This window comes from Arachis ipaensis, chromosome B5, assembly GCF_059453495.1.
Source record: "Arachis ipaensis isolate K30076 ecotype BB chromosome B5, ASM5945349v1, whole genome shotgun sequence".
Lineage (NCBI taxonomy): Eukaryota > Viridiplantae > Streptophyta > Magnoliopsida > Fabales > Fabaceae > Arachis > Arachis ipaensis.
In genome coordinates, this window is record NC_142440.1 from 135,671,429 (window position 1) to 135,688,278 (window position 16,850).

At 30.2% G+C, this 16,850-nt stretch overlaps 1 protein-coding gene across 1 annotated transcript; it reads right to left on the bottom strand.

Moving 5' to 3' along the window:
• Positions 1–316: 316 nt before the first annotated feature.
• On the bottom strand, positions 317–1,953 carry LOC107644051 (kinase-interacting family protein). Its single transcript, XM_016347832.3, has 2 exons — positions 1,829–1,953; positions 317–1,714 (listed from the first exon to the last, which is right to left on the bottom strand). The coding sequence occupies exons 1-2, from the start codon at positions 1,845–1,847 to the stop codon at positions 669–671; spliced, it is 1,065 nt and encodes a 354-aa protein (XP_016203318.1). The 5' UTR covers positions 1,848–1,953; the 3' UTR covers positions 317–668.
• Between the last annotated feature and the right edge of the window lie 14,897 nt (positions 1,954–16,850).

A 16,850-nucleotide genomic window follows, 5' to 3' on the forward strand; every position in this document is an offset into this window, starting at 1 on the left:
GACCTGAGCTAATCCTATCATGACAATTAAAATTCCATTGGAAGATCTAAAAAGAAAGAAACCTAATAGGAACAAGTAACAACACAAGCAGAACATGGCTGAGAACCAAGAATTTTAGATAACAAAATAAAATGTTAAAAGTTGATGCTTCAACTATTATATACGCGTTACCTCATTCAACAATCATGGATCTTCTGCATTTGTAAGAAAGTCTTAAGCAAAATAAACAGAAAAACCACAATTAGATAAGCTAATAAATAGTAGAGGCAAAAAAGCATTGCCTCTAATATAATGTTCCCTAATCTACAATTAGTTTAATAATTAAGGATTAGCTTTAGCTAAGAGGTACTCATAGACCTCACATTGGAATATACACCAAGGCTTGTTAACACTAATAAGTACATAACTTTTAGTAAAAGAACTAAAAAGTATACATATTTGATTCTAAGTAAGCTATCAAACCAGTCTCTAAGATTATAGTTTCTAAATCATAAGAAACTATTTTGCGTTTTCATTTTCATTTTTAATATTTTCTATTTTCAAAATTTATCGAAGGAAAAAAGAAAAAACAATTGAAATATTTTTTTCTCTTTTTCCTCCATAGAATTTTGAAACCAGAAAAACTGAAAATGAAAACACAACCCAATGGCACCTGTGAAAGCTTGGGATCAAGCACATGTTGGATTCATCCCACAGAGAATCAAGTCCATGTTCTTGAGCTTCTTCCATAAACTAGTTCCTTTCTTATTCTTATCCTTCTTCAGATCATCAAAACTCCTTCCAGAAACAGAACCAGTTGAAGAAGAAGAAACACTTCCAACATCTTTCCACTTGAACCTTCTGAGAACACGAACCTCCAAAGATATTCCATTGCCACCAACATCATTGTTCTTATTCCCTTTGCATACTCCATCATCACCAACATCTCTCTTGAGAAGCCTCTCATAATACTCTTTGTTCCTCTTCTCCAATCCATGAATCTGAGCCTGAAGATCCTCAATCTTCCTATGCAGCATAAACACTCTATGATCCTCCCTCATCTTGAGCACACATTTCGCCAATTCCCCTGCCTTGCGCTTCACGAAAGCCGATTCAGACACCAGTTCCTTATTCTCCTCCACCAATGTGTTCACCCTGTAACTCAAACTAGCATTCTCATTCAACAAAACATGCCTCTCAGACTCCAAAACCTCAAGTAGACTCTTCTGAAGCTCGTTCTTCCGCGACGATTCGCAGTACTTCCTCTCCATTGCACCAACCTCATGAACCATCACATCACACTCCACATTCTTCATCACAAGCTCAGCAACAATGACATCAAGATCAAGAATTGGACTCATGCTTGAATTCCCATGCTTCAACTTCACCACATTGGATTGTGGTTGGTACGAGATTGCGCTTTCGGTATCCGAATAATCAACATTGCTTGTTACACCAATGCTACTTTCTTCTTGGTCAGAAAACCCTCCTCCATCAAGTGTTGAAACCTGTGAAGAGTGCCTGCTATGGTGGTGCTGTTGTTTCTGCTTTGCAAGTGTTTGAATGTACCTATCAGATAAAGTGATGTATCCATTGTATAAATCTTGCAAAAGGGTAAGTAACTGAGGCCTCTTTTGGTAATAAGACTCAGCTCTCTCTGCAAATGTGTCACCCACTTCTTCATCTTCATTTTCTCTTGTCCCCATTGTCAGCACTTTCATCCTCTCCTCTAACTCTGCCATCACCAAAAGGTTTCAAATTCAAACATTAACTAACAAGAAAAAAAGAACACAAGATCATAATATAATAATAATATTAATGACAATGCTATGTAACGCACTCTTGTTACCTGATTTACTAAGTTCCATGGCTTCAAATATATAAGTAAAGGTCACAAATTTGAAATTTCTAACAAGGGCCTAATAATCAATGAGGTTCACCAAGAAACAATAAAAGGGGTGGAGGATAATACAGGGGTAGATGAGATCTCAAATGGGGTTGATGAGTAATTGAGGTCTAAGATAGTGACAGATTACCCAACAAGGACATTAAATAAATATAATGCAAAGTAGTAAAAAGTCCAATAGTGTAGGACTATAATTTGAAATTGAATTGAAATGTGGCTTCTTTATGGTCATATATAGAAGAAAGTTTTCTCTTTTATTATGCATATATATGTAGGGTATGGTACTCTTGTACCTCTGCATATCTCTGCCTCTAGTTTTAGGTGCAAAAGTCAACATCATTGTTCATTTGTACTACAACTCTGCATGTGCCACTGTTTAGGTTTAGCCAGGAAAAAAAAGGTCTATTTCTCTCACTATTCAATTTTTTTTTTCTGTTATAAGTAAATTATTTCCTTGTCGGACAATTTTGTCCTTTATATTTTCATTACATTCAAAATTCTCAAATCATATAACAAAAACTTCATTAAAATTTAAAATATAATAAATTCATCCTTCATAATTTACAATTAGTTATTTTACCATTAGAAAAATCATTTTTGTACGTATACAAAAAAAAGTCTGCCATCATTTTGTTTTTTAAGAATATCCATTCTATTTACTAACTACATCCTTATAGTTTCAGGTTTTCCAAATGATAAAAAAGAAATTTATCTTTTAATTTTTTTTTGACGTATTATTTATGTGGTTAAACTTGAACAATCAAATGATTAATTTCTGATTTATAGATTTCTTCTTACTTCCGTTTACTCGTAATAATGATCTCTTATTTTTTAATTTACTAATAATTTAATATATTAATATATAACATGTATCTAAATATATTAAATTATCTTAAGAATAAAAGATATTAACGATTAAATTAAAAATAGAGATTTATAATAAAATTGTTTTTACATAAAATTGATAATTTAAAAAATTATTAAATAATTTGACAAATTTAATTAAATTGTCATGAATTTTTATTTAAATTAATTTAGATTAAAAAGTAAAACATACCGCAACAAAATGAAGAAAAGTTGGAAGGGAATATGAGGGTAAAACGGAAAGGTGGACATTTGAGATGAAAAGAAAATCAAATATAGACTGCAACAAGGCATTACTGAAAAAGTGAGCTGTGACTGTGTCAACAATATCATATTCATATGCGGTTTCAAATTTTGAAAATAGTGTTCCGTGAAGATCAATTAGAAAGAAAGAATGGAAGGAAAAGCCAAGCAAAAAAACAAAAAGGGTTATGCGATAGAGACAACGGTCCATAGCCAATTGTGTTTGTTTTGGAGATTTCCTTCAAAATCTAAAAATGCAAATTTGAAAACGCTAAAAATAGACTACACCTACCTGCCAGCAGTCACCTCTTGAAAAATGAGAAAAAAAATTTACATTAAAAATGCTTTATATTTTTTACACTTTTAAATAACATGTTGATGTGTAATTCGAATCAGCTGAATTCGAATTATGTGATTTTGGGTGTCAGTGAGTAATTCAAATCTACATGGTTCAAATTACATGTAAACTGAGTTTGAAATAGGTAGGTTTAAATTACATGTAAAAGTGGTTTAGTTGATTGATGAATCAGATTTTACTTTGGCTTATTTGTTTTAAATCGTTCTCTCCTTGACTTGTTTACTTTTTTTACCCAACAGAATCTATATCGTACCAATTACATCAAATTAGGTTGTAAAACACTCATTTTTTTAGTTATGGAGATGAGGGTAGTGTTGCGCATGGTTATGGGACACATGGGAGCTAGACCATTGTGTAGGGCAGCTTTTTGCTCAGTAGCAGGCTGGAGAACTCGGACCGTGCGAGTAATGTGCAACGAAAATATGATGACAAAATCGGATGGTCCGATTTCAATGTAGAGAAAATTTGAAAATGCAGCAACACCCTAATCGGACCCTCCGTTTTGTGGGTGTTTAAAAATTGATAAAAAATTCCTTTCACAAATCTCATGGTCCGTTTTAGGTATCATAGGTTATTTTTTAATCAGAAGCCACTAAACGCATGGTCCGAGTTGGGTTTTAGTTTAAATTTTGATTAAAAATTCCAAAAAGAAGTCGCATGGTCCGATTTGAGTGTTATAGTTTTTTGAATTAGAAGCAAGTAACCGGTGGATCCGAGTTATGGGTGCATATATATATGTACAAAAGGGTGTGTGTCGTGAAGAAGATTTCAGATCTGGTTCTTCTTCTTGCTCGAGCACTTCTTCTCCTCTCTTCTTCCTGTGTCTTTCTTAGTTTCGGTGTAGTCAAAAATTTTGGTTTTGAAATTTCTGTTCTTATTTAGGTAAGTGAGAAAGATGGATGATAGAGTTCTTTTTAAAGTGTATTATTTTGGTCAGATTTTGTTACAAACTTCTGAATGAGTGAAATTTATTTGTGAAAATCCGTTAGATGTTGTTATTCCCTTCACAATCTCATTTGAAGAGCTCAAATGTGTGATCTGTGAGAAGATTGATTCTGAGATGTCGAGAAAAATATCTTGCATTTTATACAGATATCCGATACCGGTGTTTGGTGGATTCGTCCAATTTGAATCCAAATATGTAACGGACGAAGCGAATTTGCAAGAGATGTTTTCAATGTATTTTGAAAGTCGTGCCCGAATCTCGTTCATCGAGTTGTACATTGAATTTGAACAATCTGAGGTCGACCGGAAGCGTGTCATTCATTTAGTGTATGTAAATCCCCTTTTTTATATATATTTTTTTGTTATTCTGCAGGATATTCGCGGACGGTGCGTGAGTACGAAGTGCGTTACTAGCGTTTACGAGAACAGAGCGAGGCTTACACTAACTGGTTAAACCGAATCCTCCGTGAACAGTATGCGTTGGCATTTGATGGTGGTTACCGATGGGGTCACATGACGACAAACCTAGTCGAATGCATTAACTCTGTCCTGAAGGGTGCACGCAACCTCCCAATCACTGCACTTGTCAAAGCAACATTCTACAGGCTTAACGAGCTATTCACCAGAAAAAGAGCTGAGGCGGAGGCAAGGATTAATGCTGGCCATGTATTTTCGGAGCTTGTGACCACGAAATTGCATGCAAACCAACTTGCATCAGGAAATATCCAGGTTAACTGCTTCGACCGGCAGAATGAGGTATTTGAAGTGCGTGAGATGCCTAGTGGACTGGAGTATGCTGTCGACCTACGTCGGCATCAATGTGACTGTGGTGAGTTTCAGGTGGATCGGATCCCGTGTCGGCATGTTGTGCAAATCAATGGCTGGACTGGCAATTGTATGTTCATGATGTGTATAAGATGGACCAGGTTCGACGGGTTTATCGAGCTAGGTTTAGGCCACTGGGAAATCCTTCTACATGGCCTACTTACACCGGACCGCGATTCGTACCCAATCCATTCCTAAGACGCGTGACCAAAGGTCGCCCCAGGATGACCCGCTTCTTGAATGAGATGGACACGCGGATGTTGCGTCCTCTACGACGATGTAGGCAATGTGATGCTGAGGGACATAGCCGTAGTAGATGCCGTCGGTCAACTGGTGCACCTGCTGGTCATAATGCTCAGTAGTTTTATATATTATCTTTCTCAGGATGTTATTATCTTTCTCAGGATGTTATGTATTAATATGCTATTCGAAACATTGTAACTTATATCAATGTACTCTTATGACACATGCAACTTAATCATGCATACTAAGTTTACATGTCCCTGTTAAAAGATACATAGATTCATTAGGTAATACATTGAGAAGTTTACATGCATACTAGGTTTACATGTCCCTATTAAAAGATACATAGATTCATTAGGTACCCTATTGAAAAGTTTACATGCATACTAAGTTTACATGTCCCTGTTTAAAGATACATAGATTCATTAGGTAATACATTTAAAAGTTAACTAATACACGGATTCATTAAGAAATAAATCAGAAAGTTAACAGATACATAGATTCATTAACGAATACATTGAAAAGTTAACTAATACAACACAACATCTATTTTCGCATTGCCCACTTTACATCGTTCACAAGTTTCTCGCATTTTTTGGGGCCTTTTTGAACACAGATGGAGTGTATCGATTAGCACTACGACCGAGCGGATCAATCCTGAGATTGTAGCCTTTGTCCGTCTCATCCGGAGTACGTGCCTCACCTGTACACAGTTTAATTAGACAGACCATCCAAACAGGAATATAATTACATAGACTAAACAAACAAGTATATCTGTACTATCAGTCTCAACAGAGATACCACACATGACTTTCATACCATTAAGTTATCAAACAACTATATATGAATCTGAATCATATGAATGTAATTAAATCAGTTGACCATAGAAATAAGGCAATACTAGTACCTGCATCATCACCATAATCAGATGCATCATTACGGGATGCTTCAGCCTCATCAGTTTCATCATCTTCCTCGTCATCTGGTTCATCTACAAGATACTCATCAGTCTCTTTATCAAGTGTCTGAGCATTTTCTTCAATTTGACTCATTGAAACACGGTGAGGATTACAACTATTAAGAACTCCTCGACCACCTTCACTTCTACTAGAGTCACCAGAGACCAACCCTCCTGATGCGCCTGAGGAGGTGATACCCGGGAACCTTGCGTCCAATGAATACCGGCCCGCCATGATATCATACTGATAGCCATAATGTGATTGACCTGCATCTGCCGCCATGAACCCAAGCAACTGGCTAAAAGAACCTCCTTCACCTGAGTCATACTGTGGCCCACCCCAATACTGCTGATGGATTGGGTATGATGAGGTAAAATGCGTCTGAGGTACATATTGGTTTGAGGACTGAGGTTGTTCTTCGGGAGGTGGAGGTGGAGGTGGAGGTAGTGGTGGAGGTGTCGATGATTGTGGTAACTGTTCTTCACCTAAATCATCATTCTCTTCATTTGCCTCATTCCCTTCAACCACATCATTCATGACCTCATCACCCTCATCATTCTCTTAAACGACAAGATCCAACAACCTCAAGTGGTGGCCATATTTATTACGGTACCAGTCCATGTAAATATCTAAGGGATTCTGTGGAGGCATTGGAAGATCAGTAAGAACATGATGATACATGTTTGTCCATTGCATAACCCAAATTATTAACAACCACAAATACTACTATAAAAAAATCATAACTTTCTAACCAGAGCAACTAATTAAATAAAATCATGCTAAATTTTTTGTTAACTACGAAATGTAGTCATTGCACCCTAACTTATCAACTAATTATCTATCATTATTAATCATTTATCACCAGTAACTCCACAAATAAACATTAAATTAAATCACACCACATACATAGTTACTGAATTTAATTAACGAATAACAATTTTACCAAATCCAATCTACTAAGTACTAATATTTTAACTCCTAAATTTAATTGATTACCTTATCGGAAAGCTAACAAATTTTTGTTATACTTTACAAATTCTAATTGTTGATAAAAAATCCTCTACATTAATCACCACCCTAAATCTTTCTTTATTTACTGTAACCAAAAATTTCTATCACTTATACTGTTATAATTTCAAAAATTAATTATGAACGTTAAATAATTAATTATAATTTCTATAATTCTTACAAAAATTTCTATACATATATTATTTTCTATTAATCTATAATTGTCCTAACTCAAATATTATGATTGATTAAAATATTCTCCAACCATATTTACATATAATAATAATAATAATAATAATAATAATAATAATAATAATAATATCACTTATATATATATACTCCTAACTTGAACTACTAGCACCAATAATTTTAACTAAATTTCTAAAAACATTCAGTATATTTATTTTTAAATAATAATAATAATAATAATAATAATAATAATAATAATAATAATAATAATAATGTCACCCTTTAACTACTAACAACAACAACGATCTTAATTAAATTTATAGTAAAAATCAGTAAATTTTTAAATAATAATAATAATAATAATAATAATAATAATAATAATAATAATAATAATAATAATACATGCTAAGCTAAGCTAAAACTCCTAAGACTACTGCACCACGCATGCCGCAACAACAACTAACTATAACTAAAAGTCTAACAACTGTAATTATAATTTTAAATAATAAAAATAATAACGATGATAACATTAAGAATAATAATAATACTGAGGTTGTCTGTTATATATCTCCTAAAACACCTTAAACAATAACTATAATTAACTTTCTAACAACACTAATACTGATTTTGAAATATTAAAAAAAATTAATAAATATACTTACATAATCATCATAGCTGAAATAATTTACAATATGATATTCAGGACGATTAACATCTCTATATTTTTTTTTCTTTGGCATTTTGATCTGTTTTGTGTGAAGGAGTTGTGTGTGTTGTTGTTGAAGGATGAAGAAGAAGAAAGAATGTAGCTGCTGGGTGGATGGGAATAAATGAAAACGATGGTTTGAGGGACTTTCGGAGGTAGGTGTGGGAAGTAAATACTTCATTGCTGCTTGAGGGGCACCGTCCTGGGGAGCAAGGGAGCTGCAACGCGTGGAAGTCCCTTCACAACTCGGACCCTCCGTGTTGTCCTTGCAAAACGGACCGTGCGATTAGTTCCCCCAACACACACGGTCCGATTTCGTTCGTCTCTGATCCCACACTGTAGGTAAAGCACACAGCCTTCTCATAACGCCGTGTTACCCCAACGTGACCTCATAAGAAAATTAATTAGCGTGTAAAACACAATTTGTCTAATCCCTGAATCAACCACATGGACATTGGACAATTCCCCTACTCACTAAGTGAACTAGCCCAACATTCATTGGCTAAATTGCATGCAATGTAAAAAAAATGTATCCTAATAAATAATGCTCTTTTGTCTTTTTAATAATGATTTTTTTATTTATATAAGAAACAAATCCTTAAAACACAAGCTATTGGAGGACCAAAACAGATGGAAATGGAATATATAATAACTAAATAAATTAATAATTAATTAATTATTAGTAACTATTAATATAATATTGTAAAAGCATATGAATATAATAAGAGAGATATAGTTATACATTTAAACACAATATTATGGATACATTAAAAAGTACATTCACTTGATACCCAAAGTTAAAATTTACTATAAAAAAATAACTTTAAAAAAAGAAAGTTTGAAATTTAGTTAAAAAACTTTGATAATTACCAATGAGAAATTTTAGTTAAATAAAATAAATAATGAGCTTTAACCGATCAATAAACCACTAAATGAGAATATTTTAATAATTTAGTTAATGATTTCAAAGTTAGCGTTTAGTGGAGAGATAGAAATGAAAAGACTGAGACTAAGAGACAGAGATTGAAATAAATCTCAGTATTCTATTTGGTACAAAGTGGCTGACAGAAATTGAAATAAGAATGAAATTTTAATTTAATTTGTACAAAGGATAAAATTGAAATTAATGAATTGAAATGAAGGTATTTTAGGTATAAAATGTTATTAAAGTTCCAGTCTCTATCTCTAAAAATTTTAGTCTCCTGTGTCTCCACTTTTTTGAGGTACGAAAATACTGAAATTTTAGGAACAGAGACAGAAATTTTAGTACTAGTCTCTGAACCAACAAACATGATACCGAATCTCAATCTCTCAGTCTCTGTCTCAATATCTCAAAACAAACACTATCTAAGTGACAAAAATTATGAATGTAAGTTTCCCGTTTCCAGTAATAGTAAGGAAGGCGCGTGTAAAAGAAGTGCGTGTTGGGTAAAAATAAACAACATATGAGAGGGTAAATAATTGGTGATTCTAACGGAAGAATTGGACGATTGACACTAGAGAGGGACATGAAGTTTTTTAGGGTGGTGAAAGTATATTTTGGTACTTAAAAGGATCAAGATAGATAATGAAATTGGTAATAATTTGAGAGTTCTTTTATAAATATGGATTTTAAGCATATGAACTCATCTCGAGCATCACTTGCACTGGCCAATCAACAAATTTATATCCTTAAATCCTATCAACAATGGCTGCCGAAAATTAAAAAAGAACATGACTATAATCAAATATCACTATCAAATTCAACGTTCCCATATCATAAATCAAAGACTTCTCGAAAGGAATTGTTCGAAAATAACATTAAGATCAACCGCAAATTGCAAAAACAAAATATAAAAATGGAAGTGAAAATTGAAGTGAGTATCATTCATAAACAAATTGGCGCATTTGGGATCAATGGTCTATTGCTCGGTAAGCTTTTCGAGAAGGCATTGTTTTCTTAGCATCCATGATCTCTCCTAACACCCCTCCCGTAAAACCATCCACGGAGTTACTATGTCGGTGCCTCGGCCTAGCTCCTCCGGTGTTGGCGCTATCGCTGCCATCAGGACTCTTATCTTTTCTTCGTTGTTGCCGCTTGTTGTGGCGCTGCCGTAATGGCTCCAATTCGATCTGTTTTCACTGTGAATCGGACCATTGAGCTTCTCGACGACAATGGAGGTAGATAATATTTCTTCGTCGACCTTTCTGAATTCCAACAAGGAAAAAGACAACACCTCAAGAAGTTCCTCAAAGGACCGTACAACAACAACTCCAAATTCTCCACCGCTGCTATAGACTCTGACTCCATTTTCATCGGTGAATTGTCCGTCTTCTTATGAATCTTCGAGCAATAATTTTTTTCTCGTTTTTTAGTTACTTTATGTTATAATTAATTAATTAAATAATTCAACTAATTCATACATGACATGTTTACAAGATGATGGCTTTGTTTCAATGCTTTTGCCAAGCATCCTTACTCTCACGCACGGCAGCAACTTGTTTACCAAACCCATTCGTCCTAATTAACTTCCGTCAATTACAATCTCCAAGTTGAAGAACTGGTATGACGCATCTTTTGCTCTGATATTATTGGCAACTGGCTCTGTTTTCATGTGGTTTACAAAAAATTATCAATGTTTTGTTTAATCCAACTAGTGTATTTTGTTATTGGCACAAGTTGAGGGCTAAATTTTTAATTCACACCCTTTGTACGGCACCAATCAGAGTCATTAAAATAGAATATTCTCATCTAGTCCTTTAAGATCTTGCTACTACTTTTTCCACTATAGACAAAACTGAAGAACATATCTTGAATCAATTTGATCCTTCTTCTCTAACTTGTTCAATTCTTCTCCTTCTCCTTCTCCTTCTCCTTCATCCATTCCATTTCATTTGCCATTCAAATACTGACTACTTTCAACAATCTGACTACTTTGTATGTGAACACATTCAATTCAGATTTCACTTTCAGATCTTTTTTCTCACTATCCTTTATTTTTTGGGGAAAATTCAGATGCAGTCAACTTTACGTAAAGTTGATAGCTGAAAACCGTTAAATAATTTAAATGATTTGACTAAATTTTTATCTAATAATTTTCAATTATCAACTTCACGTGAAGTTAATTGCATTTGAGTTTTTACCTTATTTTTTTCTTTAATTTCTTCTTTCCTTCCTTCCATTTATTGCTTACTAGTACATTACTACTTTTTTTTATTGGCTACTCTTACTCTATACTATAGTATATACCTTCTTCACATTTTATCTAAACTTTTGCTTAATGCAGTGGATTTTACCGACAAATATTTTTAAAAAAATTATTAAAATTTAAAAAATATTTTTTAATAAAATTTATGTATTTTATTTTATTGGAAACTTAAAACTTTGTTTTCAACTTTTCATAAAAATTTATTGTTTTTGAATCCTTAGCAAAATCAATATTATTTATCATTTAATTAAATAAAAGATGCTACAAAATATTTTCCAATATGTAACATTAAATGTTTTTAAATAATTTCTTATGATATTTTTTCTTTTTACTTTTTTGTAGGACATGTAATATATAATTTGATGTATTTTAAAAATCTTTTTAGATATTGGAGAGAAAAAGGTAGGGGTGGGCAAAAATCATTACCATTTTATGATGTTAGAGAAAAACCCCACAAAAATGAGATATTTACTCAGAAGAGAGATGAAAGTATTACTTGATCTGAATGCATATTAATTTTGGAATGGTACAATGAGTTTAATACATACTAGAAGTGCTGGTGAATAGCCAGGAAGGTATAATGTTGGTGTTGGTGATGATGATGCTTTTGTCTCTAAACCCTTTTGTGGATGAAGATAGCAATGTACCATTTGATGAAATCACTTTCTCCTTCCCCATATCCAAAGGGTTTGGGACCCCCTCCATTAATTTCACACTTTCTTTTGCCTCACTCTATACACATTACAGCAATAACCGGTGAGAAAGAATCAACAACTACAACTACTAAATCTTCTCAGGGAACAAAATAGGACTATTTTCCAGAAATGAGAGGTTCTTTTGCATTTAAGAAGAATGAAACATGTGGCAGAAGAACAATATGCACAACACAAGGGGCAAAAAAGAAGCAAGAGTGATAGATTATTATATTTGGTATACTAGAAAAGCTTACTAATTCAAAATATCACTTCTATTAAATTATTCTCAAATATTGTGCAAATTGCTAACATATGTCCATGTAACAATTAATCCATTTTAAAATATATAATTATAAAATAGAATTTTGAGCAAAAACCTTAGAAAAAACACTTTTCTTTGAAATCACAATCTGGACTTCTATTGTGAAATATGATGACTACTAACCTTTGTAGGTTTATTTTTGGCATATAATGTAAGATAACTAACTCAATTTTAAAATTTGTTAAAATTTAAGAAGAAAATTAAACTTGAATATTTACCTAGATCGTAGAATTTCTTAAACGATTTACACATTTAATTTACACAAGTAAAATTTTTATCCCTGTTTATGAAGAGACATATTTACATATAAATCATAAAATTCTTGCTATAATTTATAAAAAAGAATTAGTGACACATAAATTGTGGAACTTCTACCACTGTTTATAAAAAGTTAAGTTTGTACATAAATACAAGACTAAATCACGAATTGTATTTTTAAGTGTGAATTACTTATTATAAATTAAATAATTTACAGATAAAAGTCTAGATTTTTTTTAAATAAATAAATAAATAATATTATTTTTTAATAACAATTAATATTTAATCTAATATTATATTCGAAGATCCATTTTTTTTTTTGGGTTACCTGCTTAATTTTTAACTAGGTTGCCGTTCCACAAGGCAACATGCAGGTTCTACACACATACCATGGCTGGGTCAACTTTAATCTACTCCTACATAAAGAATCCCCATTGTGATGACAAAGAAGGTTTTGGAAAGAATAAAAAAAATTAGGAAAGAAGAGAATACCTACAAATAATTTGTATTAAAAAATATTAAATTTTTTATTAAACATTTTTTTGAAAGAATTTGGATTAGTCTAGTTTATTCAATTTTTAAAAATATTATCTTTATAAATAATAAGATTAATGTTTGTACTCGTCAATAAATATACTACAAAAATTTATACTCATCAAATTAGTTATGTATATAAAATGGAAGTCACTCAAATAAAGACGTCTAAAATGTTTTTTTAAAGATATTTTTTAGTAATTAAAATTTAACACATATAATCGATTAAACTGTATTATTTTTGTCAAAATTAGGCTAGACAAATTAATTTGATCGAAAAAATGATAAATCAAATTTTAAACTGATCTAAATTAATAATATATTTGATAAAAAATGACTATAATACTCTTATTATAGAAAATGATTAAAATACTTTTATTATATATATTAATTTTAAAAATTCTAAATTTTAGCCCTCTGCCGTTATAGGGTTAGAATTTAGAGTTTTCAAAATATATATATATAGGCTAGGAGTATTTTAGTCATTTTCTATAATAAGAGTATTATAGTCATTTTTTATAAAAATAATATTAATTTAGATCGGTTCAAAATTTGATTCATTATTTTTTCAGTTAAATTAATTTTTCTGGCCTAATTTTGATAAAAATAACACAGTTTAATTAATTATATGTATTAAATTTTAATTATTAAAAAATATTTAAAAAAAAGAAATTTTAGATATATTTATCTCCGTGACTCTCATATAAAATATATGTTAAAAAAATTAAATAATACATATATTTATATATAATTATACAGTAATTAATTATTTGTACACAAAATATTTTTAAAAATTGAATAAATCAGACTAATCAAAATTCTAAAAAAATGTTTAATATAAAACTCAATATTTTTAGTACAAATGATTTATATCTTTTCCTATGGTCTCCAAAACCATCTTTGCCATCACAATGATGGTTCTTTGTATGGAAGTGAATTAAAATTGGTCAAAGTAGAATTTTATTTGCAGAAATTGTTTTGCAGGTCGTCTATCTGAGCGGCGACTTCTGTAGTATTTGCAGGTTGTCTTGCTCAATGGTGACTTAGTTAAAAAATACACACATAATAAAAAAATTGGATCTTTGTATATAATCCTAGACTTTTATACGTGAATTATTTAATTTATAAATAATTAATACACATTTAAGAATGCAATCCGTTGCTTAGTTTCACAGTTTATGTACAGACTTAATTTTTGTAAATCGTGAAAGGGAACCAGAGTTTATGTGTAACTAATACCTCTTTATAAATAGAAAGGATTTGACTGTTTATATGTAAATGTCTAAACTATTAAAAAAATTTTGTAATTTATATAAAATTGAAATAAGACACACATGTAATTAATTTAAAATTGTTATATTTAAGTAAATATAAATTTTAATTATTTTATTTAAATAATTTATTCTAATAACTATGTAATTATAAATATGTACATAGGTAAAATTATAGATGTTAATTTTTTTAATTGTGTTACATCTTTACCCAATTAGTGAGAAGATTACAATGATTTATAACACTATAAATCACATGTTCTTGTGGTACTTACTAGTACTTACTTCATCTTTATGTTATACTTATACATGAATCAACCTTCTAATGAATACATATATCATTATTTATGTTCCTGCAATACAAGTGATCAATTTCTATTGCCATCATATTTACTTAGCACCGCTTTATCCAAATACCATTTCTCTCGTTGGCACATCTTTTTCATTCTTTTCACAATCCGAATGATTTCTGCGCCTTATAAAGTATATATATTGTTACTTGATATTTATTCTATTAGACTATAAGCTATTATTTCTCTGAATAAATATCAAGTAACATATATGCTTTGGAAATATAGGACTTATAGCAAAATTTTTATTTTTCAACAAATTTTTGTTTCACTTACTTTATTTTTATTAATGAATAGTAAGTTAAATAAAATAATTTTAATTATTGTTTTATTATTTTTTAAAATTTAGTTTGATAAATTTTTTTAAAAAGATACTTGTATTTTTAAAAAATTACATTAACTTATATTTATTAAAATTTAAAAATTTAATATAATATCATATATTAATAAATATCTAAATTTATTCTTATATTTATGTCTATAATAGCTAGTATTTTTAATTTTAAAAGTTAGTTTAACAAGCACAATTATTATTATTTGTACTCATTAAATTTTTTTTAATTTAATAAACATAAATTTTATAATTAAAAAAATAACTTTTAAAAATTAACCTTGATAAGCTCCTTTCAAAGAATAAAAATTTTACTAACCACCAATAATATATTTATACTAGTATCCGACCTATTAGAAATATAATCATCGGATAATATAATTATGTGAAATCTTACATAATAAATCTGTATATGAAAATTATAAAAAAAGAAAAAGATTTGCAGAGTGTAAAAAATATATATTCTTTTAGTCACCAAAAAAATATATATATTCTTTTTAAATTTTATAGACAAATTCTTTTAAACATTGTGAAAAACATTTCAAATTATTTTTTAACAATTTTACTGGTAAAAAATACATTTTTTTAATACGTAAAAAGAAGATTTTATTATTGTATGTTCAGAGCATTTTCGTTATTTATTTAAAAAAAATAAACTGTGTACCTACAAAAAGTAATGACGTCCATATCACCATAAATCACCTCATAAACCTCATTTTACTGCTCACTTTCTCCTCCAATTTTAAATAAATAAATAAAAAGTGAGAATCATCCTAGCATATAAATATATTTTCTTGATTAAACGATACTTTTTTGTACCTCTTTAGTTTGAACACACTAGATTTTCAACTCCATCCCATATCATTTAAACATGTCATGTGGCTGGAATTGAAATATTAAGTAAATCACCAATAATATTATCCAAAGATTTAGGTTCTCACAAAAAAATCTTTGTAAAATACAGAAATATTCCAAAATATATTAAAGGTACAATTTTTTTTTATAAAATTTGATTAGTTTGATGTCATCATCTTCTTTGAAAGAAAATTGATGAAGATGGTTATGCTGTCAAATTTGACAAGTTGAAGGTTTTAATTTACTACATGTTTCTAGGAGTTATAGAATCATGTTTGAGAAAGTCAAAAACAATAAGCTAAGCTTATTAAGATACAACTATATGCAAGTTGTATGCATCTCATGGCCACCATATATTGATGCATGGTTATCCCTTTAGAGATGTTGATTAGTTCTTAAATGAAGATCATAAATTAAGATGAGTAGTCAAATTGAGAGTTATCACTTTCTCGGCACTACCAAAGTATAATAGATTAACAGACAATAAAAATATAAATTATTATTATTATTATTATTATTATTATTATTATTATTATTATTATTATTATTATTCTCTCTAATATTATTATAATATTATTCTTCTTAAAATATTATTACGTTATTGTTAAAAAAATTATACTAAGATTAACTAAAAAAATGCTATTTTACGGGAATTTTGTTACGGAGCTTTTAACTAAATCACATTCTTCATTAAAGCCATAAATAAAATTTACATACAGAGAAATTTATATAGAATTTTCTTATCATAGGAGATTAAAATAAATACTGAAATACATTAAGTAGATGAAATAATTGACAAGCTTTTACCTTTCTACAAATAC